This window comes from Tursiops truncatus, chromosome 7, assembly GCF_011762595.2.
Source record: "Tursiops truncatus isolate mTurTru1 chromosome 7, mTurTru1.mat.Y, whole genome shotgun sequence".
NCBI lineage: Eukaryota > Metazoa > Chordata > Mammalia > Artiodactyla > Delphinidae > Tursiops > Tursiops truncatus.
Window position 1 is genome coordinate 86528320 of NC_047040.1, and position 27154 is coordinate 86555473.

Sequence of the window (27154 nt, forward strand, 5' to 3'; positions counted from 1 at the left end):
CTCATGTTTAGCAACCTCATGTGCTAGACACCATCTAAATCCTGAAGTTCCCTAAGTCTGTATCTTTATCTCTGACCCCTCCCTAGCTTTCAGAGTTTTTATTCCCTCGTTAGGATTTATTAATAGAAAAGCTTGAGAAGCATTATTTTTTTTAATCTTTTTAACGTTTTTATTGGAGTATAAGTGCTTTACAATGGTGTGTTAGTTTCTGCTTTATAACAAAGTGAATCAGTTATACATATACATATAGCCCCATATCTCTTCCCTCTTGCGTCTCCCTCCCTCCCTCCCACCCCCCCCATCCCACCCTTCTAGCTGGTCACAAAGCACCAAGCTGATCTCCCTGTGCTATGAGACTGGAGAAGCATTACTTTAATTAACTTATCATTTCTTTTTTAAAATAATAATACTGCATTTATCAACTGCATGGGATATTATATATTCACTAAGTACAGATCCTTTTAAAGTAGTTATGATTCATTCATTTTCATCTTTTTGAGACACAAAAAGCTATAGGTGTTTAATAAATACAACTTGATGTGTTTGGAGATAAGTATAAAACATTGAAACCATCATACCAATCAATGTCATAAACTTATCCATCACCTCCTATAATTTCTATATAGATGAAAGCATGTGAATATAATAAACCAATGTTGGCACAGGAATATTTAGAATAGGAAACGGGTAAACCATAGTATTTTCTCTTTCTTAAAGAAATCTACCAAACATAGCCTTCTAAATCAGAAAGCTTATTTTATTTCCTTGAAAACCTAAGATATTCTAATTTTTTTTCTTACAACTCTTTGAAGTATATTTACTTAGGAAGGGCAACATACAGCAGGGTCTTCCCTTTTCATTTTGTTGGATAATTTTCTTTCAATTAATATTATCCTAGTTTAATCTTTTAAATGCCAACTTCTGTTTTACTCTTAATCTGAATTATTTGCTCTCTTCTTGGTATATTCTATATTATTTGATGGTAACATACCCATATTTTATCTTTACCAACTTAGTTGTCAAATGTATACTTATCCAAAGATTTAATAAGCATCTAATTTATCCAAAAATATTAATACCAAATGTGCCACTCTATTGCTATTCTAGAGGTTAATTAAACACATTTTCAAGTCTAGAATGTGTAGTTTTTTAAAGAATAAACCAGTACTAAAAGTTTTTACCTGACTTGCATTACATGTGTTATAAAGAAAAAAAATACTGATTTACACAAGGCACAAAAATCTTTTACTCTTTCTGTTTACAGCCGTATACACAACTATTTTCCATTCTTTTCTAACAGAGGACTCATTTTGTTTTTTCACATTCTTGGGAATTCCAATCAGTTTAATTGTTTGACAGAATTTTCTTGCCTTTCCTCATAAGGTGTAAATTTTTCAAGTGCCAGCAACATATGCTAGAATATTTCCCAGGAGTCGAAGCTAATTGCAACTTGGTTTACTGGGACTTTTGTTTGAGGGCCTTTTTGTTTGTGTTATACCAATACGCTGTACATTCGAAACATAGGACTTAAAACCAATGACTTCCAAGCAAAAACAAAACAAAACAAAAACCTACACTCTGTAAAATTACTTTGCCATGATAGCTACATACATAAAGTTGAATTGCAATCATTTTTCACTGACACTAGTTGGTACTTTCGCTAAAATTAAAGTAGTTTTTACTTGTTGTAACAAATCTATAGTATTAAAAATGAGGCTTATGAAGCAAAATGTGTTCCTTTGCTACTGAACAATTTACACTGAGCACCCTCATTTCGTCTTCCATCCCATCTAATATTATCTCTCTAGAATACACCTCAGAAGGATAAAATTCATAAAACTCGATAGAAAAGAATCATGATTTCTTATGCCAAATATCTGTTTTCCAGAAAACTGTTATTTCAACAACAAAAGTGCTCTAGTTTATTTTTTCAGCAAAGCATTTCCTGAGAGACTAACAAAATCAGGCACAGTATGTATGTATTCAATATCTTTAAAGATGGTATATAAATATCTATGACCAGAAGACAGCCTTATTTGATAATATGAGACGTATATTCATTTACCATTGAAAAAAGGTGTAAGCCTATTAACATGGTTCAATTACTGAATGAACTTTCCAACCCTCATCTCATTTTTGACACCCTCATAAAGTATTTATTTCACTCTGAATTCTTTGACCTTTAGCTCCTATAATTCATGCATCTGACTTGGACTTAAATAATTATTGATGCACATTTTCTATATTCTCAACACTTTTGAACTAATTTAAAATAGGTATGAATTAGTATGCAGGTTGTCATGTGTTGTTGAATAACTTGAACTCTAGTTTCATACTCAACAGTCTTTATCAAAGAAGCTGAATGGTTCTTTTAAATAAGTCACTATGTCACCATCAATTACAAGTATGCAATCAATTATGTTAAATGTTTTTTATCTCTAGAATGGCTTGATGAAATGTTACTCCATTTAAAGAACAACAACAACCCTTTAGATCGGGCAGGTTATGTCAAGTGAGTTGAATATGTAGTTGTGTAGGGATTGTGGTAGACTCTATTATTAGTTACCATTTATAACAGTGCATCTCCCTGCAGTGGCCCTGCACATGGGAGGATTATAGTGTGTAGTCTCCTGGCTGTGTGACTTCCTTGGTCCCATGAAATGAAGACAGACCTGACATATGCCACTTTCAGACAGAAGCTTAAAGGCTAGCATGTAGCTTGTCATATCTGTTCCAGACAGAGGCTATTCCTTCAACCCGTGACCGAGAATGAAGACAGTACAGAGCTGAGCAACAGAAATCTGTTCCTAAAGTCTATCCTGGATGATACAGGGACCATAAATTGAAGTATGGTAAATCAAAACCCTGATGCCATTTGGTCCTTTGTATCATTCTGTTAATGTTTACTTCATTAAGTCATTATAGATCTTTTATTTATTTGGAAACATGAGTGAATACTAAGCAAAGTTTATGGGAGAAAAATAAGAGTAAGGATTTTGTTGATACAATGGAAATCCTACACAAAGTAACTTAAGAAGTGATCCCTCTTACATCTCTCTGCCCCTGAGTCAGATTGGACTCATCAAAGTAGAAAATTCAGAAATATTTCACCTTTAGTAAGTAAATTTAGCAGATTCACATGCTAAGTGAAAAAAATAAATAATAAATATGAATTAGTAATCACAGACATACATCATTTCTTTGGTAAATAATGTCATATATAAATCATGTCTTTGGTAAAAGCAATCTAATTACTTACAATGACTACTCCTGACTACCTTTAGTTCACCCTGTTTGGAGTTCCGGCAAAATTAGTAGAATCGCTACTTAGTCACCAATAGCAAATAAGTACTCTACATAACCCAAGTATTAGTTAACTTTCTTAGAGCTTGCATTTGAAAAATAGCTCAGCTACTTTCTCCAGTTACTGAAATTTGCACCGTGATTTGATTTGCGTTACACTGAAAAAAAATAATTTTGTTTGACTTTAGAAGATAAAGTAACATGTGTTATCAAAATGGCATTTTATATGGAGTGGAAAAATTATTTAAAATAAACTGTGAAACAACGGATGTAATAGGAATAAATGGGAAATAGTTGAGTGTTATTCAATTTCTTAAACATAAATTAGACATTTTTGAAAACTGACTTTTTCCAAGATTCTGGAGTTCTACTCAGTACTGTGAAAAAGTAGTAACTGAACACACAATTTCTAAAATAACTACCAAAAAATTATTTAAAACCTAGACTTTGATGTAACTGAATAACTTTATTCCCTGTTTTTCATCAGTTTTTGTTCCTGAAGTTAACCTAACACAGATTTAGAAATAATAAACTCTTGAAAATTGAAAATTTAATTTAATTAAGGAATTCAAATAAATTTTTAATCCAAAGCAGAGTATTCTTAGTATCATGCAGCTTTAACATAGAATATACCATGCTTATCTTTGGGTTTAATTATGTAAAAAAAAACAGAAAGAAATAAATGAATTAAACCTTCTTATTTACATATTTTAGGAAGAAAAAAAGAAACTAAAAATTATATCGATGAAGGTAGGTCTGGGAATCACATGTTAACCTTGCACAAATAAATACCTTCTGACCTGAAATATCCTGTGAAAATTCTGAGGACAAATAATAGCATTCTCTATGTGTATATTTTTCAAAATTAAAGGAATTGCTAGAATATTTAACTCCAAAATGCAAAGCAACATGGACTTCATGCTTTTTCCTAACTAATGGTTTTTAACATGAAGGTCATTTTCAACTTTTAGGAACAAATAAAAAATACCATTTGCAATGAAAATATGACAAATATAATTTTCTTAGGTCATTTGCAAGCTTTTCCATCAGCAGCACAGAAATCAAATTTCTTTTCTTTCTCCCAGAAACTCTTGAAGTGCCAAAACTTTTCAGCTATATTTAGATTTTCCAACTGTAGCTCTATCTGGTCTTATGTCTTACGGCTCAAATTTTGGGTTAGAACCTCTATAGTTGCTGGCCTAACAATGACCTGTGACAACCCTGGGTCCTGTTGATCCAGACCATTTAAAAAAATAGCATAAATATACAATAGTCTCTGATTTTTAAGAGGCCAAGAAAGATACTATCTTGAAGACTCTGAACATACTGTTCCATGAGCATTTGCTGTGATTTTTTCTCTTGTAACTTTTCAAGCCAAATTATGTTGCCTCCACCTAATGTTGCAAAAACTTTGGGTGAAAGCCCAAAGTGATTCTGAGGCTCTGGTATGGTTCTGTGTAACCTGGCATCTTTCCTGGAAGTTAACTTTGTTAGGCGGCTATTTCTATAAACAAACTGAGTAATAGAAAAGACACATGATGAGATGAAATGCTACTACCTGCATTTTCTCTACAACCCTGTAAGGAACTAGTGCTTGGTAGTTAATTATTAGAAGCTGACACCATGAACTGGGTTTCCACAACCTTTACAAAGGCCTTTTATACTGGCTGGATTTTACTTTCAAATATGTTATTTTTTTCTTCTAAAAATCATGCCATTGAATTTTCTTTGTAGGCATATTACTTGTATCAATTAGCTGTTGCTCTGTAACAAACTAGCCCCAAATTTAGTGGTTTAAAACAATAATCTTGTATTTGTTTACAATCAAGAATCTGGGTTGCTCTTAGATATTCTTGAACAGTGATATCATCACAAGTCCTGGACCTCCATGACAGGTGAGTCAGTACACTAGCCAGCAGGAGTATTTCTGGATGTCATTCACACATCAGCCTGGCTATCCATAACTTACCAATGCCTGCAGCAAGCTCAGGCTATGGTGTAAGCTCTTTGACTCTTGAGTCATATGACTCAGAAAATTCAATGAGGAATTACAGTATAATGCTGCTGTGGAGTTTGTGGCAGTTTATAAAAAGAGCCTCACAATGAAGACACCCAGGGTTGTGGAGGAAGGCTTTGCTTCCTTCAGTAAAGAAATCCTCACCACCTAAAACATAGCTCCTGGCCTATTACTGGGTTAGAACAGACTGAGCACCTGATCACAAGACGTCAAGTGACTATGTGACTTCAGCTTCCCATGATGAGCCAGGCATTGTCAAATCCATTGAATAATAATATTGGACAACAATCCATGGATGGAAATGCTATATTTAGAATTTGGCCCAAGCAGGTCCAGAGGGCCTAAGTAAGTTACATGAACACATGGCTCAAAGCCCCATTATATCTGTCACTATTGGAGTAGTGCTTCTCCCTGAGCTTGCACCTATGGCCTCATGGAAGTTCCTAAAAGCCAACTGATGAAGGATGAAAAAACTCAAGCCTGATTCACGAATGGGTCAGCTCAGTATGTTGGTGAACACCAAAAATATGAACTGCAGCTGCACCATAGGCTGACCCTGGGGTGAGCCTGCAGGAAAGTGGTGAGGAGAAATATTCCCATGGGGAGAAATATAAGAAATAAACTTGACTTGTTCACTCTGTAGAGAGCAGGGCAGCCTGAGGTAAGCATATAGACTGATTTCTGGAAAGTGGAGAATGACTCTGCTTTTTGGTCAGAGGCCTGGAAGGAAACAGTCTGGAAGGCTGGAGATAAAGGAGTCAGTGGACTCATGGGAGTGGGCACAGGACATGCAAATCATTGTGTTTCATCTTCATGTGTTAATGTCTACCAGAGAGTAAGTACACCAGATGACTTAATCAGTTGAAGTCCTCTAACCTTTGTCTTTAGCCACTTGGAACTTGTATAATACACTCATGAATGGAGTGGCCCTAGTAGCAAAGATGGAAACTATGCACAGATGCCAAACCATGGCTCCCTCTAACCAAGGATGATATAACTCCTACCACTGCTGATTGCTCAGTCTTCCAGCAGCAGAAGCACAACTGAGTCCTTAAAAGAGACTAACCAGGTGCCTGATAGCAAATTCACTGTATCAGAGCCCTTCCTTTGAAAGTGGATCCCGGGATCCACTGTTCTTACTAAATAACATATTATTTGGTAGCAATCAACCTAATAGAATAATGGAATGACTTCTTAAGGTCTCAGTTAAGGTGATAGCTTAGGGATTAGACCCTGTTTGGTTAGGGTGTTGTATTGCAAGATGCAATATATATACTGAATCATTATCTGATATATGTTACAGTGTCCCCAACATCTAGATTATATGAGTCTAAGGACCAAGAGGTAGAAGCAGGAGTAGCTCCTGTAGTAACCCATTTGCAGCATTGATGCTTTTGACTTTTGCAGCTTTGGCTCTGCTAGATTAAAAATTCTTGTTCTTGGGATGGGGGAGAAGTTTGCTTCTGGCAAGGATTAGTAATGGAATCACTGAACTTAAAGCTATAATCACTGCTATGTAACTATGGATACTCAAGCAGTGGACCAACAGACAAATAAAATAGCTGCTATAATCATGAGGATAACTGGCCCTATTATAATGAGAAGGTGAAGTTGCTTCTGTACAATGGGAGTTGGAGAAATGATTCAGGAACTCGGGGAATTCACTGACATGTGTCTTGGTGTTTCTGTGCCTGGTGAGAGCAGTGAACTGTCAACTGCAGCAAACAGAGGCTGGCACTGTCAAAAAATTAAGGGCTCAAATCCGTCAGGTATGAAAGTCTGATTCACCTCATAAGGCAAACACAACAGACTAGTTGCAGTCCTGACTGAGGGTGAGGATAATCTAGAATGAGTGGTACAAGAAGTAGATGATGAATAGCAAATATGACCTCAGACACAGTGGCAGTAAAGGAGTGTAACTTATACCACCACAACTTTTTTACTACCTCTTTTGAAGAAACTGAGGCCAGCCACCATCTCGGAATATTCAGAAATGGATTAAGGTTAACATGAGGTCCAAGTCAATTTGAGTATAGCAAGGAGTGAATTGCATCACATACTTCTTGTGTCCTGCCTCACATCCTCTTGGCTTTACCTGTGACTCTAGCTGTAGCTGGTGTAAACATTTCCGTGAGGGCTTCACATTCCTTTGTCCTGACTTCATCTTGCCTCAAGCATGCACCAGGTATCTTTCACTTTCTGTCACTGATATTCTCTAGTCTAAGGAGGAGGACACCTGAAAGAGCCTTCTTGGTGCACACACAGACACACACATACACACACATGTGCAGCCTAAAAGTCAAGAAGATTTAAAGATATTATCCCATCCGAGGTGACCCTAAACCAAAGGGATGAGAAGCTGATGAACAAATGCTTCCTTCTGTTAATCCTTGGGTGAAAATTCTGACAAGCATCCTAGCCACTTTGACCCACTCAATAACGTTCCTTGTAGTGCCTTTTCCTCCTCTGTTTCACTCTTTCTAGTTCTGAATTCTTGCTTTCTGGGACACCTCGCAAATAAACTACTTGCTACAAAATTCCTAGTCTCTAACTTTGGTTTGAGGGGGAACCCTGCCTAAACCAGAGGGCATATATGGCAAATCTGTTTGCTTAAAGAGAATTCAAACCTAGCTTCCTATGAAAGGAATGGATCATTCCTCCACTGAGATACAGCTGTCACTGTCATAAAATTTAGCATAAACAAATACACCATTAAATGCCCTGCTATAAAATGTAACATCCAGCAATTACATACTAAAGGATTTAAGGTGACATCATTCATTATAGTATGTGAATGATTCTCCTGGCTAAATGGGAATTTAGTGTTAAGTAGCTGTAAAAGCTGCCAGAAAGCAAATGTTATTGAAACAAACATTAGCAACTTATGACTACAGCCTGGAGCGTCCTGACCATAGCTACCATCTCTATTACGGAGCCATTAGAAGCCACTATAGGGTTGTATCCAAGTTGAATAGGAAAATAATTTACTTGAAATTTTATACTTATAGGTGAAAGAGACTGGGGCATAATCATTATAGATTTTACTTTCTTTCTAAGGTTTTATTGTTGTTTTTCATATCCTCTTCCTAAATAGAGACAGGGGTAGGGGTAGGGGTAGGGGTAGGGGATTAAGTGATCTTCCCAGGGAAAACCAGCAATGTTCTTCCATGAGTCAAATTAAATATTTTGAGGGAGAAAACATTTTAAGTGGCAAAAGTAGGTACTTATCGAGGGTATTATCAAGTATGCATTCACAGAGTGAAAATCTTAACCAAAAATTTAAAAATAAAACCCACAGTCTTACTTTAAAAACAGGCATTTACAAATTTTTTTGCAAAGATAATATGCATTTGATATTATGATTCTCCCAAGTTAGTGCAATGGCCTTTTGTTATCTGACTTTTACTAAATTATAAGGTGGTTTAAAGATGTAGGCAAATACCTGGTAGAAACTGAGTATTAACTATTAAATATCATCCTTGAGAATTCAGGACTGAACTTCAACTTTCCTCCTGGGGTAATTTTAACTCATTATCTCCTATAATCTTTAAAGACTTGTGATCTATATAAGTATACACTTTAAGGATCAGGATTTTCATTACATACAATGAGACATTCTACAGTTATTAGAAACAAAACATACACTGAAGTTGCCAAGATAACCCTACTGCTTCTGATTAAGAATGTGTTAATTCACTGATGCTTAAGAACCATCAAAATTTCTTAAATTACATTTTAACTATTGTATTTTTGATAAAAAGTGCAGCATGAGCTGAATATTTGTCATTTAACTTGTAAATCCATGAAGAAAAATGACTTCGTAAGTCTCTGAGTCATTAGCAATTAATCAGATTTCTTCAATATAACAATTGAATGACTGGGAAGAAATCTTGAATTTTATGAAGCCCTACACATTTCTCTCTTTTGACGCTGTAAATTATGTTATTTCCAAAATCAAGCTCAGTAAGTGGTAACTTAAAAAAAATTCATGCTTAGATCCAAAAGAGGGATTACAACATCTCACATATATTCTTATTTAAGCAATATAGTATATCTTTAGATTCAATAAATCTTCCTAATATTTGACTACATATTTATTTTCTAACAGAAATGAGTGTTGATAAAATTCATCAGTCAATAACAGCCAAGAATAACTTCCTTAGATAAGTCATGGAAAATATACTTTCATGTTCAGGACAAAAATTACACAAGTGTGTCATTGCCTCCCCTGAATCCTCCATTCTATGACAGGACAGAGAGAAAGGACTGCCATCAGATGAATAACATCTAGGGCCATGGGATTTCAGGTTTAAGCTTAACAACATAAATAGAGACCTCCTTTGAATACCTCTCCAGAGCACCCAGCCAAATCAAATCAGCAAAGTCAGTGTTGAAATGCCAACTAGCCACCAGATGGCAGCAATGCTTTTATGAATAATGCGGCATTATGTGCAGTCCATCTAAGATTTCCTATGTTAATAATAGAACAATCCTTACTTTAGCAAAAGGACAGATTTGTTCGTAATGAGGCCAGCTATTTTTTTCATGTCACTAGTTATATTTTGTGGGATCTATTTGCTTTCTAGAATTTGGGCCCCCCGAAAATATTTATTTTCTTACACATTAAACATTAAATTGTTGTTGAATTTCATTTTGATATCGTGGTAGAAAATGCCTGTGGCTTGAAACAAATATTTTCCTTTCTGATGGACAAATAACATCTGCGGTTGTAAATGTTCCAGTGTAGCTGTCAAAAGAGAAGGGTTTCACATAATTTCCTGCCACCCTCATCAGTCATCCTACACATCAAAAGAGTGTGTTCATAACCTCCCTTCCCACGAATTGATTTCAAATATATCACAGATCTCAAATATCAGAAGCTTCTCCTCTACTTGATCATGGGTGTGGGAATTTTGAAAAATGAAGCACTGTTTAAATTCAAGTTTTAAAAAAAATCCCTAAAAAACTATCAAGGTCTATATTACTCAGGAAGGGAATCCTCAATATCAATGTTTCTTTCCCTTTTTGGGCTGTTTGCAGCATTTGTTAACTTCTCCACTGTAAATTTTTTTTGGTTTGCACATGTTCACCAAGGAAGTCAGACTTAGAATTTCTCCCAGTGCTGGAAATAAAATGTTAGGCAAAGTGGTGGGATGAAGGCCAAGGATCTAATAGCTCTCTACTAAAAAGAAATTCATCTAAAGCCTCCAAGTGAATGTGCCTCCCTTGGTCAAATCACCTCATACTGATCTGTATCTGAAAAGAGTTTAAACTGCTTCCTTCCTGATCTTTCCCCACCATCAGGCATTTCATTTCATCGTTTCTCTTAGATCATTTCTCAACATTCTGTCAAGATAAAAAAACAGCCTCCTCTCCTTTTCAAATACCGAGAATCCTTAACTGTCCTGCAGTGTTTACAGCCTTGCTCTTGAATATTTATTTTCTACTAAATTTTAGTAACATATTTAACTCATATATTGAGAGGCTGCATAGATTCTATAAGTGGCCTCTCCAGTTCTGTATGAATGCTGGCATTTCCCTTTAATTTTAAACTTATTTTTTTTCTTGTGTACATTTCATACCTTTGTTATGGATGCTTGCTTTGTTGTTTTCTTATACTGCTTTAAACACTGCTTTGAGGTTTGAGAGTTTTGCTCACCACTGCCCAGATTTTTCCCTGCTCAGTGACTTGTGGCATATAAATGCTGTGAATATATATTTTTTTCTCTTGCTTTCAGGTCCAGCCTCATTACCTTATGTTTCTAAAAACTGAATGGCATCAACTATATCTCTGCCAGTGATCCTATATTATCCAAAACCACTCAATTTTATTTCACCCTGTGTCACCCTCATGGACAAGCTATAAAATGTCATACCATTTATTGGCCCCATCTATTATTTACCAGCTTTAGGGATTAAATCGTTCCTTTTTCTAGAAAAAGCCTGTTTACTATTAAAAGAAATCATATTCATCATGAAATAAACACAGTTGTTCTCCTTTAAAATATAAAATAAGAATTTTGAAACAGATATGAAAAAGGAATAAATTGGTTTGAATGTTGTCTTGCTAGCATCAGTGTAATATCTTTTGTACTTTACAAGAGGAAAATTACAAAATTACAAATTACAAAAATTACAAAACCATAACACTTGATGATTCTACTTTGATGCCATGAAATCCCCCATTGGCAGTGGTGGCTTTTGCTCAGGTGGGTGTTATGAAGGCCCAGGTTTGATCCCACATAACTCAGCTAGCCTCACTCTGGTTCTGCAGACATGGGGAAATGCACTGTTAGCCCATGTACGGCTCAGTGACCAACACACCAGTTCTACCAAAACATCAAGAAACAGAGTGTGTTCCATAAGAGGAGAGGATTTACATCATGATGTCAATAAATGAAGAATGGCATGTTGCATTTAGCCTGGTGTCAAACTAAAATCCAGAATTTATTCCAAATGGACAACTCTTATCTTTGAGCACACACGGAGCCAGCTATTCCAGAAGGCGATGTGAAGTGAGCTAACCAGTGACATAAGCCCATTAGGTAACACACATCCATTCTTCTGCTAAAATATTAGAAGTAAAAGAAGACAAGTTGACATTTTCTCTTTTTTTCTTTATATTTTTAATTTTGATTAATTTTATTTTATTTTGGAACCTTAAAATCTTGGTTCTCTTGGCTAATTTGGGACTAAAAGGTGCTAGTATGGCTATTGTCAATCTTTACTGTCATCCAGTAGCATTCTGCTTTGATGATAGTTTAAAAACAAATGAAGACAGTAAGGTAGAAGACAGTGAGGTAGCATTGTGTCCTTTAGTAGTTAGTATAATAAAGAAGCTGTGCAAATGAGACCATATCCTCACAGACTACCATGCTTCATGGAATCACGAGGCAACATAAGCTTTCTATTGTTTTATTTGATAATACACCCAAGGTATCAGTATCTTAATTCTATACTTGAGATTATACCTGTTTTTTTACAGAGATCTTTATTACTTCTCAAAAGTTGAACCAGAAAAAAGACAGTGGTTTCCAAGTAACATGGTCTGAAGAAACAGGCATGTTCTTCATTTGAGGGGTGTACTTGCCATCCAAGGACTTGTTTCTGTTTCTCTTTTCATCAGTCAGGCTAACATGCTCTTTGGGTCTCACCTTAGATTTCTGCAATCAATTTTATTTCCTGTCTCCAGGCTCTCTCCTTTGCAGTAAGTCTTATATACACCCTTAATGTTAATATTCCTAAATCAAATCCCCAATTATAAAAAATTATATCATTCCATTCATCAAAATTCTTCTGTGAAATCCCACTGGTAAAAATGAAGCCAAAATCATCAAAATAATATCCCTTCCCCTTCAATCAGAAAAAAAGTGTTGTCCTGATATCTAAGGAGGGGAATAAAAAGAGTTACTGTTGTCTCTCATTTGGGGGCATAGTAGCTGCACTTGTCTCTAAGTTCCCTTTTGCAAGATTCTCTCAATAGCTTGGTAGAGGCTTTCAGGGCAAAATGCTTTTCTTAAAGTGTTTACTGGGATATGACATTAATTAAATAACCTGTATTGATTAGATATTACATTAATTATACTATTTACTTATAGACTAGGATATTAAAAATAATTTCAGTAATGTTTGAGGATACATATCCTTAGACAATGAATGAACAGATTTTCAATGGTATATTTAATCTTAGTCTCTTGGTTAAGTTCATAAGGTAGTACAGAGAGTACAGAGACCCTGAATTGCATTTCACAGAGGCATACCTCTCCTACCCATTTTCTTCCAAAATCCACATCTGGAATTGTTCTCAAAGTACTGTGAGATGATGTGGTTAGAAGATGAATACAACCCCATCTTATTTATGTTAAAAATCAGTCCTTTGGAGTTGCTTTCAAATACAGGGCTGTTTCACTTTAACCTTAACACAGATGGGAGGCAGGTGAGTTAAAGGCTTCTCTCTTATTTCTTTGCTGTGAAAAACTGTAAGCTGGAGGAGGGATCCTACCCTGGGTTCTACATAAAGTTACAACTGACATCGCCAAAACTGGAACACACGTCCCCAGACTCTTGTGCTCTCTCCACTGAACCTTCTGAATGATGGATGAATATCTAATAAGTAGATAAAATGATTGGGGACAAGAAAAAACTAAAAAACCAACTGTATTAGACATTAATGCTGCCCTTATTCTGGTTTATTTTTAATGCCATGTCTTTTAAGATACTGTGAGTAATTCTCCAAAGTGAAACCAGCTTTACTCGAAATCTAATGCATATATGAATGTGAAGAATCATCCTTTTGCATTTAGTCTAACTACAAGCATTGAAAAATGAAAGAGAAAATTGATAAAAGCTCAGATTTATTTTAAACCATCACTTTTAACAGAAGGAAATGGATAAAAGCAAAATACCAGTAGTTTTCCTTTTGGCTTAAAATGACATTTTCCAAGATGTTATTAAATTATCTTCGCATTAATAAACTTAAGTAGTACTTAAAGATTTTAAGCTAAGACATATTCAGATCAGGAAGAGCTATCAAATTATGTTTAAATGTAAAGCATATCCATGGAAAATATTACATGAATATGTTTAATATACATTATAGTCAGAAGACTCCATCCAAAGTCAGAAAAGAAATACAACTAATGATAAATCTATTCCGAGATTTACTTTTAGGGACAGAATTGGCTTCCTTGAGATATTTTTATATGTTAAAAATGAGCCCGTGTAATGCAAAAAAAAAAAAGAATCTCAAATCCAAGAAATTTGGCCATGGTTTTTGTTGAGGTTATAAATTGGTGGTGAGAGGAAAAAAAATTGACTTTCATCTTCTTGAGTCATTTAATTTTTTTCTGCCTTTAAGGCAGGCAATTGATACAGTTCTAATCAACCATAATTCATTAATAGTAGAATTATCTTATTTAAATCACGTAATCTGTAGATAAGCCTGCTGCATGTTCACAGGTGAAATTTTTTGAAAATTTTATTTGAAAGGAAACTCAGAAAAACTGAGGCCTAGTCACCGTCTGGCTCTGAGAAAAGGTTTAATATTTCAAATGAGTAATCAACTACTGTTGTAATGAAAATGACCAAGAAAACAGATAGTATTTTTCTTATTCTTAACCCCCATTTTAAAAAGTGACTAGAGATGACACTCCAGAAATCATCTTGGAACATAGAGCCTATATTGTGGACACAATTTCTTAAAATTTTTTTATGACAATGAATTTCTTTTCTTTTTTTTTTTTTAACTGAAACAATGCAATTTTAGCCTTAGCAGTAACCACTGAATTGGTTAAAAGGTTTCCAGTCTTCTGGTTTAAAAATGCAGTATGGGATATAGTCTCTATCTTCGTATATTCTTTGAGGAGGCAAAACTAATTTACATGACAGGAGTAAAGAATATTTTAGTGCTAAATTAAAAGGCATGGAATTAATTACAGTGCTTGGGACCATCATATATTTAATAAGAGGGCAGCTTCTTGGAGGCTGGGAATGTTTTAGAGGTGTGTCATCTATTTATTTGATAGCCATATCATGAACTCCTTTTCCCCAGACTTTCAAAAATGTTTAGCTCAGAGAGCCTTATGTTCAAAGGAAGGAAGGAAACCTGAGTGAAACTTTTCCTTCAACTTTGAAACAAAAAGATAGTAGATGTTTAAAAATTACTGATTGTTATAAATTATTTTACAACCATTTTCTCAACTGGACTTCTATTGAAAAGCTTTGTAAATGCCTGACGTATCCATGAGGAAAGAGAAGGTGACAGAAGCACTGCTTATGTTACAGATGCTGCCTGACAATACTGCCATCCTTTCACATGGTTTTATTTAGTTATTACAAGTATCTCTCTGTAAATGACATTTAGGATTATTTAAGATTATGTTGTAATCCTTTTAATCCTCAGTGCTTTAAATTTCAGGCTAAACACCAAAGAGCAAACTAGCACTTAGCAGAAATGCTTAAAACATGTGATTTGTACATAAATCTTTTTATTCACTCTTTCCCTGATGAAGACCTAGGGTTGCTCTTAACTAAGAAAACTCGTACCACATTTCATTACAATTTACTCGGTTGCTAAATGCTTTCTCAAGCTACATCAAACTTGTGATGGTCCTTGACAATTATGCTAAATGCAGAATTGAACAAAAGTTAGCAGCAATGAACATTTACTAGTTTAACTTAGAGTGTGTATGACCTTTATAATAAATACAATATGTCTTTCAGTGTTGGTAGCGTATGTGTGTGGAAAGGACCATTCTATTTCTTAACGTCAAGCTATTACATGTGGGTATATACGTTGACACATACATCATATATGCATACATGTATGTACATTTATACTTTAAACACATATTATGACTTGTCTATGTCTACTTTACATATATATATTACAGAAGTTGCTAAATATCTTTAATATATGATTTATTATTAAAGCTACTTATGTCAAAAACTGCTCTAAAATAGGTAGATGTTCTTGAACTCAGCCAGTGAGCATCATTCTGAATTACTGAGAATAGTTGAATACAAAACCTAATTAATTAATGCTGGCACAGTTATGTTACTATGTACCAATCAAATAAGATTGAATCTACATCAAGAGTTTAATAAGACTTTGACTATAAAGAAAATTTGACTTTTAATGCAAAAAGAAAATGAACTCAAATGTCCAAATGACATATACAAAGGAAACAAATGAAATCCTTCCATTTTTTTGTGTCATAAATGTTTGCTTCTGAGTCTTTCAAGCATATCTCAGGCACATGTTTGTTTGTTTGCCTCTTCATTTTAAGTTCAACTTCTCTAGAGACATTGTAATTATGTGGCATATAACTGCTAATCCATCAACTTTTTAAAGACAGATTTCAAATTTTAAATTATTTCTAGTTTTGCTTTTCCTTGATTTTTCTTGAACCAAAAATCTCAATAGTCGTTTGCTATCTGTAATCTATAATTCATAGACTGAGATTGAACACCATGCCTAATTCAAACTTGGTATTCTAAAGCTATTTCTGATGTAGCATATCGGCTAAAACTGTGATGGTCTTTTTCACTGAGGAAGAAATACTTCATTATCCTGTAGGTAATGAAACCCTTGAACACACACACTCAGATACCCAACAATGCCTTAATACCATGTTTTTGAGATATAATCATGTTTATTCTGATCATTTGAGAGTTATTCCAGCTAATGTACCTAATCAAATATTGATGCAAGTCATCTAGAGCTAGCTCTCTGACAAATCCTTCCCGATGCTTTTTTGTTAACAGAACTATAAAAGCTATCTATATTGTTCCTCTTGAAACGCTTACTTTCACTATGGATACGTATTAGTCAATTTTACCTAAGCTCATATGTTTAGATGATGAAAAGATTTCAGCATGACAAGAAAACCACATGACTCACCCCAAAAAGAATGAAGCAGGAAATTAAACCTGAATCTTTCTTTAGTTTTATTATTTGCAACATCCTTATCATCACCTCTTGTTTCTCTAAACTAAAGGGTACAAGACAAAAAAAGATAAACTGGATGTAAGAAAACTGAAGTCCCATGAACTGCTCAGGTATCTTACAAACAAAGCTAACTGGCAAGATTTTCACCTCCAAAAAGCTACCAAAAGTGAGAATAGTTTTAATATCTTTGGAAGTACCTACATTAAGAAATAAGAAAAATGAGTAAAATATTATAACAGAGGCAGTCACACCCCGAAAAGGTTAGGATGATAACATATTATCAATGTATTGGTTTAAATATACATCTATGAATATTATATTCACAGCTATGTAAAATTATACTTAAATATTTTCTTCCATATTCGCAGCCCTGTACACATCATATATATTTGATTATCATCCTCATTTGTGATCTAACTTAACTCTTCATAAGGTTAACAGAAGGAACTGAAAAAGTCTTCCTTAGTTCAACTCCGAGGGTTTCTACTATTCAAGAATTATGTCAGTGTCAAATTTTAATGTCTTTATCTTTGTTTTGTTTTGTTTTTTATAATGTCTTTATTTTATAACATTGATGATTAGGTTGCTAAACTCACAATACATAATAAAACTAAACCACTTAGCTCACCCTACCCTGTTCAGAACTAGCCATACTGATTATCTAGGTTGTCACAGAGGCTAGGATTATAGCCCCTAATTTTTCTTATTTATAGCAGAATAAAAAAAAAAAAAAAGCAAGAGATTGGGAGACAGAGTATGTCACTGATCTACAATTCCTCACTTTAAAAAAAAATTTAATTTTACTTCTTGATTCTGTAAGTTCACCTTCTAATCACTTTGGGCTTTAGTCCTTTGATTTCTTGGCAAGTATGTTTAGTTTTCTTTATTTCTTTTTTTTTTGGTTTTCTTCTTTCCTTCCTTTCTTTCTTTCTTCCTCATTTTTGGTTAAAAAGAAAAAGAAAAACAAAAAAACCTCTACCATATAAAAATGAATACCTAAATAGAATTCAACTATAATCAGAAAAATACGTTATTCCATAATATGTTAAAAGTGTTTTTTCATGTTGTTTTGTTTTGTTTTTTTAATTAACATAAGTCCAAATTATTTGGCTAGAACTCATTGAGCATTTGGAAAATGCAAAAACAAACTGAAAATCAGTTTTTTCGTCCCAGTGAGAGTTCAGATAAGAAATGTCACCTACCTATACTTCTATAAGACTGAATACATCAATTTTAGTGATACATTTAAGAACAGAATTGACTTTTCTTCAAGGGCTAAAATGGTCTCAGAAGACATTTGATACAATAATTATGATAATCTAGTTCCTACTAAATGATATAAATTCTAAAATATACTATAAAGTTATTGGTTACTTTGGAGATATAAAAGTAAATTAAATGTCATGTAAATACAGAAAAAGATCAACTTCCATAATCTGAAGTTATTAATTGCCAAAGGGATTTCAGTAACATCATATGTGAAATATTAAGTTTTCCCATTTCCTTTCTTTCAAGGATTTCATCTGGTGCTTTCCATTCAAAGGAACATGATTGAAATTATTAATCACAGTTATTTTTTTCCAAAAAATTAAATTATACAATATGAAAAATCCAATTTTTATAACTGTTCAGCTCTCTCCATCCCCCAAGTTACACTGGTAAATATAATTTATGACTGGAAAGCAGGAATGGCAATGAATGCAAATAGTTTATCATAATTAGCAAATCTTACTTTGTTTACATCTGAAAGTCCTACATTAAATCTATTTAAGCCAAGCATTCTAGGTTTGAACCACAAACAGCTATCAAACACACTGCAAAATTCAATGACTTTCGGGTATATAATTAATCACCACACAACATATATTTTGTGTTTAGATAGCAAGCAGTCACCAGGGAAAAACAACAAAACAACCAAAATTCAACAAGGAAGAGAAGCCAGGTTTTTCACAATGACCTCTACACAACTAGTTCATGCACATGAAAACATCGTAACAAGGTAGTCTTGTTTTGATTACCCAAGAGAGCTCAGATTTAGAAGGAATAGGAATAATTTGAATCTATGTAGCATTCTTACCTGAAAGACATTCTTTCTGCTTGATTTTTCTTTGGCCCATTCGATATATGCCCCACACAAATCCACACTTTCTGGTTTGTGCCCAGTTTTCTGCAAATGAAAATGCAATAAGAATAAAAAGCATACAACACTGGAGATGCATGTCAGAAAAAATAAAGCTTTATTGACTTAGCAGCTATATATTTATGGTATAAAGACTTTCTTATCTTTTTTCCAGTTTCAAATAGATATCCTCACCGTCATGTTCATTGCAGCATTATGTACAATAGCCAAAACATGGAAATGACCTGTGTCCATCAATCCATCAATGGATGAATGGATAAACAAAATGTTTTATATAATATAATGTTTTATATTATGTGTGTGTGTGTGTGTGTATATATATATATATATATATACACACACACGTAAGTTAGACAGGAGACAAATTCTGCATGATTTCACTTTTATGTGGAATCTAAAGTATAATTCATAGAAACAGGCAGGTTACCAGGCACTGGGGTAATTGGAAGATATTTGTCAAAGGGTACAGACTTTCAGTTTTAAGATGAATAAGTTCTGGGGATCGAATATACAGCATGGTGACTATAGTTAACACTTTACTGTATACTTGAAAATTGCTAAGAGAGTAGATCTTAAATGTTAGAACCACACAAAAAGGTAACTATGTGAGGTGATGAATGTTACTAACTAACCTTAGTGTGGTAATCATTTCACAGTATATCTGTATATCAAATCACCACATTTCATGCCTTAAACTTACACATTATTGTCAATTATATCTCAATAGAGCTGAAAAAAAGAAAAAACAAATTTAATAAATATTAAGTGCCAACTGTATGCCTTTTAGAAATTCATTTTTCAGACTTTAAGTCTATACACATAAGTATAATGTGTATTTGTATTTAGTAAATTTAATTTAGATCAAATAGATTATGGTGTGTGCCTCCTTTCACACAATACAATGTGTATGTTAGTGAAAAGCTGTTTTCACTTCAGTAATTCATAATAATCAGTTAATAGGAATATCCTCTGTATTTGCCTCTTCATATTTTTATTTAGTTCAAGTGAATCACACTTACATAACTTTAAATTTGCAAAACTCCAAACATTAAACAAAAACTTACCTGCTTGGGAGATTTTTTTACTATTTTTAAAGAAAGTTAAGCCACATTTCAAAGACTCCAACTATTTTCATATGTTCTGAGCTACTCTAGGTTTTCCTATAGAGAAATTCAGTTTCCTCAAGCCATTTTCAATAGAATACTTTAAAATTTTAGTGTAAAAAGCTTATAATATATTTAGACAATGTTAACAGTATGAACTTTAGGTTAAAGCATAAAATTATGGAAAAATGGCAAAAATTTTATAAGAAATCTGTCCACAATTGTTGCCTCAGAGCCACTATGTTCTATCGGTTTAAAAGAAATAAATTATTTTTCAGAAGAAGCCAGAAATATGGGTTTTTTTAATAGTAAATTGTGAGATTTTTTGATTTTTGGCAACTCAATAAAAATTTTTTTGGAAACATTATACAGGCCAAGCATAACTTTCCTTCAGGATAAATTCGGCTGGCAAGATGGCAATTGATAGCATAGCTTTCCTTGGTTATTTGGTAGTAATCTCAGGAAAAACTTATCAAGATGAGCATGGCTCTTATGGATGCTTCAGATACTGAAATATTTTTACTGTTTTCCCATAATCTGCCACCCAGGTCATCACGGCTGTGGAAAATCTCAAGGCACAATAATAATGTTCATTGTTGAGTGATTTATGACATAGAAAAATTAAGAAAAACCTGCTTCTACAGTTAATTGAATTATGGGACACTCAGAACCAATAAACATATATAACAAAAAAGATTATCTCTCCCACGTAATGCAGTCAGGAAAAAAAGATGGAATATGATTTTATATAAGAAGCACTTTTTATGGGCCAAACACTTCTTATGTGTTTTATGGCTATCAATTCTTTTAATTCTTATAATACCTGTATGAAGTAGGTATTATTATTTTTTTAAATAAATTTATTTATTTATTTTTGGCTGCGCTGGGTCTTTGTTGCTGTGTGTGGGCTTTCTCTAGTTGTGGTGAGCAGGGGCTATTCTTTGTTGCGGTGTGTGGGCTTCTCATGGCAGTGGCTTCTCTTGTTGCGGAGCACAGGCTCTAGGGGCATGGGCTTCAGTAGTTGTGGCATGTGGGCTCAGTAATTGTGGCTCACAGGCTTTAGAGCGCAGGCTCAGTAGTTGTGGCGCACGGGCTTAGTTGCCCCGCTGCATGTGGGATCTTCCTGGACCAGGGCTCAAACCCACGTCCCCTGCACTGGCAGGTGGATTCTTAACCACTGCGCTACCACGGAAGCCCAGTAGGTATTATTATTATTACCATGTTACAGGTAAGAGAATATGCCAGAATGGTTAGGTGAGTTTTCCCAAGGTAACATAGGTAGAAAAGGAGGTGCCAGGATTTAAATGCTAGCAGTGCCCCTCCAGAGTCTGTTTTTAACCACTATGTAGTCCTTAAAAATTGAATATACACTATGATCATATTCATGCTAAAACATGAAACATTTTGGGAAAAGATATGCTTTTCTTACTAGACTAGTACAGACATATTGATCTTGTTTCTGTCCTTCTCTGTTGAACTTGATCTTCCCATTGGGCCTTTACACCACCTGTTTACCTGGAATACCTCCCAATCTTCACATGGCTGACTCCTTCTTCTCCATCATGTCTCAGCTGAATGTCACCTTGTCAGAGGTCTTCTCTCTGACTGTCTTATATAAAATCATGGCATTCCAGGACTTCTGATTACTCTCTACCTATTTATTTTAATTTCACCACAGCCTTCCTCCTAACCGAAATTAATATATATATATAGTTTTATATGCTGACTGTTTTTCTCCCACTGGAATTTAACTCCCTGAGCTGGGACCTTGTTTGCCTTTTCCTCCACTATTTCTCCAATGTATGGAACAGTGCTGGTACATAGTTGTTGTTCAATGAATATTTGCTAAATTTGTGCATGAAGGAAAATACCAAAATGCAACTAACATTTGTGCTTTGGAAGGAAGGTTTGGGCATCTTAAAATTCCTAACTTTATAACAAGCAAGATTTGTATCTGGTCTAATGGTTAAGCAGTCTTTGCTTTGTGATTTGGCAAAATCTAAACAGTTTAATGGACTCATATGTGGACTGAACATAGGATTTCACAGAATCATGCAATAAACACTTACTGTATATATACTAAGTGTGAGTGTGTTAGCTACTGTGTTGGCCTATATCTTGACTCTTCCTTTAAGAATCGTATCCTAGCCTCAGACTCTGTATAATTATCTATAGACTCTCTCTATAGAAAGAGAGAGAGCTAGAGGAGACTTATGGGTAAAAAGCAATCTAAGCTTTGCCAGTGTGCTTACCATCTAGTTCTGCCAGCTTCTAGCTGTCCTCATCAGCGTCATATGCTAAATCCGATGGCTTTGGCACCTGGCTTGGGTTTATCTCAGTCCGAACACTGCCCATTACACTTAGTCACCTCCTAGTGCTCATTCATGTGACTTTGACCCGTCTCTTACATTCTTCATGAGCTCACTGCTTTACCTCCTCTCCACATTAGCAATCTTCATTGTGCTTTCTGCCTAACAAATCCCATTTTCTGAATCTGCCTTACTCCCACCTTGTTATGTTTGATTTTCGAGGTTATTGAAATCTGCACACCTTTGTGTGTTGCCCCAGCCTCTCAAGTCCTTGATTTCACTTCCTTTCATGTCCAGACCTGTGCCTCTGATTCTGCAGTCAATTCAGCCTCTCTCTCTCTCTCTCTCTCTCTTTCTTTCTCTCTCTCCCTCCCTCATTCGATGATCCACTCCACTCTCTCATCCACTTTTTCTTCTTCTACAATCTTCCTCATATTCCTCAATTCTAGAGAAATAACTTGACTACTCAATGTAGTAACATTACAAATAATGGCCACCTACTTCAGCTGGGCTTTTGACTCTACTTAGCAATACTATTGTTACTGTGATAAGGACACAACGTATCCATGAAATCATTACCAAGACCAATGTCATGAATACTTTGCAAAGTTTTTATGCGCTCCTAGTCAGTTTCTACTCTTCCTCATGGTACCTCTCTCCCAAAGCTTTACCTTTTTCAAGCCCACCAAACGGCTTACTCATAATTCAGAGAGATCATAGAGCTGTGGTGCTAGAACATTCGCCATTCTTCCCTCTTTCATAGTTAGTCTGTGTAATGCAAATGAACAAACAGAAACTTTAATAAATTTCTGTATGTCTTGCCCTCTGAAAGCTTTATATCAACTTCTCATTTATTCCTTACAACAAATTTGTGAAGTTAATACCATTGCCTTTAACTGACATGTGAAGAAAACTCAAGCAGGGAGTGGTTAAGTGCCTTACATAAGCTCATGCACTTAATAAGGACCTCAGCTGAGATACGAATTCATTTTTATCTGACTCCAAGTCCCAAGTCCTTATCACAACACAATACACTGCCTCCCCTCCATACCTATCCTTTCCTCCTGCTAGGTCACATAATGCCTTTTTCAGGTCCCAAAGTAAGAATTAACACTTTCTATTTCTTCCTTGTAAGTGTCATCATTTCCCACTTTTGCATCTGTTTCCCAAAATTCTGGACCTGGGTCTGTGACTCTGGTCCACCTGTCCAATGAACTCCCATGTCTGGGCACGACAGTGTCATCTATGAGCATCAAAATTACCTGGCCTATCAGTGCCATATACTGCATGAACTCACAAGGCATGTCTTGTTTTGCCTCAGAGTAAGAGATGCTCCTTCTTCAGCCCAAGGTTTTTCCTCTATAGTTCCTAATTCTATCCAATCTCATACCTTGTTTTCCCTAAAGTAGATTATATCCTTTAGACTATAATCACACTGAAGTGATTATAAAAAAAATAAAAAATAGAAGAAAGCAAGCACCAATGCCACAACTTCACGTTTTCTCAATCTCACCTATTTCCTTTCATGATTACCAGGATTCTTCAGAGTTTCCTGCAGTCACATTCTCTGCTCCTGTTCTATTCTCTCCTCAACCCACTGCAGTCTTTTATCCCCTTCCTTGGTTAATCTAATTCGTCTTAACCATTAAGGTCAACAGGAACAGTCTGATGCTTTCTCTCCCATCCACATTCTGGTTGAACTCTGTAGTACTATGAGATTCTGCTGGCCCTTCTTAAACCCTCTGTCCTTCAGCTAAGGAGACATTTTCTCTCCAAATTCTTTCAACTTTTATACTTTTCCTTCTCTGTTTTTTTTTTTTTTTTTTTTCCCCTCACTGACTTCTCTTCCTCAACCAACTTCTTAAATGTTAGTAATCCCTGGTTTATGGTTCTAGGCTTTCATTATTTCTCATAGTTTACATGATTCCTGTGAGTTTTGATTTTGCCTGTGGCCTGATCCATCACTTATTTATGTTAACTCCCCATGATTCCTCTGGTCCCCAGCTCCCTCTTATGTGTCCAAACTCTATTTTCTAACTATCATTAGGATATAGCACAGACATCTCCTTGAAATCACTATCTTCTTCTCAGACTTGTCCCCTTTTTTCTATTGCTTGTCTTGGCTAATCATTTATCTCCTTCACTCTCTTCACTTTCTTAGTTCTCCTCTTTCCATCAATAGCCACAACCAAAAGGTACAAAGCCCAAATTCCAGAACGAGATCACAAACTCTTTTAAGTTCTTATTTTCTCTCATCTGAATTTCTCTCCTTCCCATTTCCTCTGAACTCAGTAAAAACCATTTCAATTCATTCTCCACATTTTGAATTTTTTTCCTAAAATACAAATCTCACAATATTTCTCCTAGAAAACTTGTTATCCACAAGATAATGTACAAATCCCTTAGTAGAGTATACAGGCTTCTTTTCATCATCCCCCAACCACCTTCTCAGTTCCATTCACCCCTCCTTTTTTCTATACATCAGCAATGCTGAATTCCAGGCAGTTTCCAAAATGCTACATGCTTTCACAACTCTATATTTTGGAGAAGTGAGTATGCATGTACCCTTTTCATCTGGAACACAGTTATTTCTCTCTTCATCCACTCTCTTTGCCTGCCATCTGCCCCAATCCTGCTCATTTTCATGATGTAACTCCAAAATAATTTCCACGAGGCTCTCCTTCACCTCTGCAGGCACAGTCACTCTTTCCTTCTTACCATTTCCCCTACTCTGAAAAACATTTTTTTTTTTTTTTTTACAATTTGTTTTGTTATTCACACATTGCAACTACTTTTTGATGTGTTTCTTTCCCCCAGCTATACAATCAGAGAACAAGCTGGGTTTGTCTTACCGGTCTTCATTTTCCCCAAATTTAGCAAAGTGGCCCAAAGTAAGCACTCAACAGAAGTTTGTTAACCTTTGAATGAATTTATGAACTGGATGGAAAATTGCAACAGAAAATTTCCAGATTCATTCAAATGAATTAATAAAATTAAGAATACAGCTCAGAATTATAGTTTACAAAATGAGAAATATTTAGGAAATAAAAATCACTACATTCCCATTTATACTGACCTTTAACAGGAACTGATCTTATGGCAAAATTGAAGCAAATAATAGAGATTTGGGGTGAATTTAAAAGTATGCCAGAAAAAGCTAAAGTGATTTTGGTAAAAGTCAAGCAAATAAAAATATTAGCCTCAAGAAAAGAAAACTAAGATAAGTAAATGAAGGACTATATAAAAATGATCCTTATCAATTGTTTATTTTTACAAAGTTAAAGCAGAAAGACCTAGGCTTGAAGAACAACTTTAGGGACTAGGCTTTATTAGAAGGGAAAATTATCAGTGTTTAAGTGTTGTTAAATATTGGAATAAGTAGTTCAGAAAAGTTGTAGAATTTACTTGGAAGACAGTCAAGATTTTATTCCATCTGAAATTAAAGAATCCTTTAATAGAAAACGTATTTCTGATTCTACAGCTATAAAACACATGAAAAAGTCTGCTGAACTACATGATGCCAATGTATCACATTGTACATCATTATAAAAATGTACTTTTAAAAATTGACTAAATATAAACTTAAGCCTAAGAATAGACATATATCTATTCTGGGTAAACTTAAAATATAAATGATTTTTAAATATTTAAATAGAATTATTTAAAAGTTACTGCTTCTGGACAAAACATAAAAGTCTCTTTGTTGGAGAAATGTGAAGTCATTAAAAATTGATCTTAGGTCTTGTCCACTTCTGATTTTTATTATTCTCTTAGTCCATCTTTACCATTTCTCAATAATAGCTGACAGGGTTGTCTCTCCATAATATATTTTTCTCTGACTTAGATTAAACCTTTGGGATTAAGTTTCCCATTTTTCTTTATGGGATATTTGGGGGCTTTTAATGTATATTAAGAAAATATCAAAGGCCAGATGCTCTTTTGCTTGATGGCATTTTCCATGATGAAGATTGGCCATGTGTGTGGGCAACAAATCACTGGGCCACTCATTCTCATACCCTTATTACTAGATGTGGTTGGAAAAAAGTCAAGGCTCAGATTTTATGAAACAGTTTATTAGCTACCATTTTTTATTTTGGATTAATTGCTATTCCAGAATATAGACTCAGATTGTCCTTATCAGTCTGAAACATGAAACACAAAATCTGTTTAGAGGAATTAAGTTTTATCACATAACTGGTTTTGATTCTGGAAAATCAGTCATGGAGGAGGATAAAACTCACTTATAAATTCTCATTTGGGCAAAATGATTTAGGAAAGAGTGCTGAATGGATACCTGATCTTATTAATGTCTAAAGTATGGCCGCTGTCAACATAGAAGAGGATACTTTGATTGTTAAGATGTGGGTTTTATGTATATGAATATAAATGGTGTTAATAATAACTGAAATTGTTTCTCCAGTGAAATTTCTCAGTATATTACAAGACCAAATCAAACCAGATTTTCAGAAAAGCAAAGCCTTGTTAGTGATTTGGGGCACTAGAATGTTATGTGTTTGTTTGTTTGTTGAGGAGAAAGTATTCTCCCCTTTTTAAGAATTTATTGCATTTATTCCTGAATCAAAATCTTGCTAGAATAAATATAATAGCTTCTATTTAATCTATGTTTGTTGCATGCTTACATTGCCTTAAATTTACACTATGTAAAAACTATTTAATTCTGCAATGTGAGCAATCTGGGCACATTTTTGATGCCTCAGGCACCTCCTCAGATTCCCTCCTTAGACCCTCATTCTTTCAGTCTGCCTCAGTTGTCCCTGTAGATGACCAGTGATGCTTGGGCTCACATGGTCCCACTTCCTGTGGATGACCAGA

General features: G+C 34.7%; 1 protein-coding gene across 3 annotated transcripts in view; it reads right to left on the minus strand.

The window, feature by feature from the left end:
- ARHGAP15 (Rho GTPase activating protein 15) overlaps positions 1-27154 on the minus strand; it is a 621340-nt gene that overhangs the window by 472604 nt on the left and 121582 nt on the right. For all 3 annotated transcript variants that reach the window (XM_019925524.3, XM_019925523.2, XM_073807741.1), the window contains exon 6: positions 18847-18936. In XM_019925524.3, the coding sequence (XP_019781083.2) occupies positions 18847-18936 (90 nt within the window). The remainder of the gene's footprint in view (positions 1-18846; positions 18937-27154) is intronic.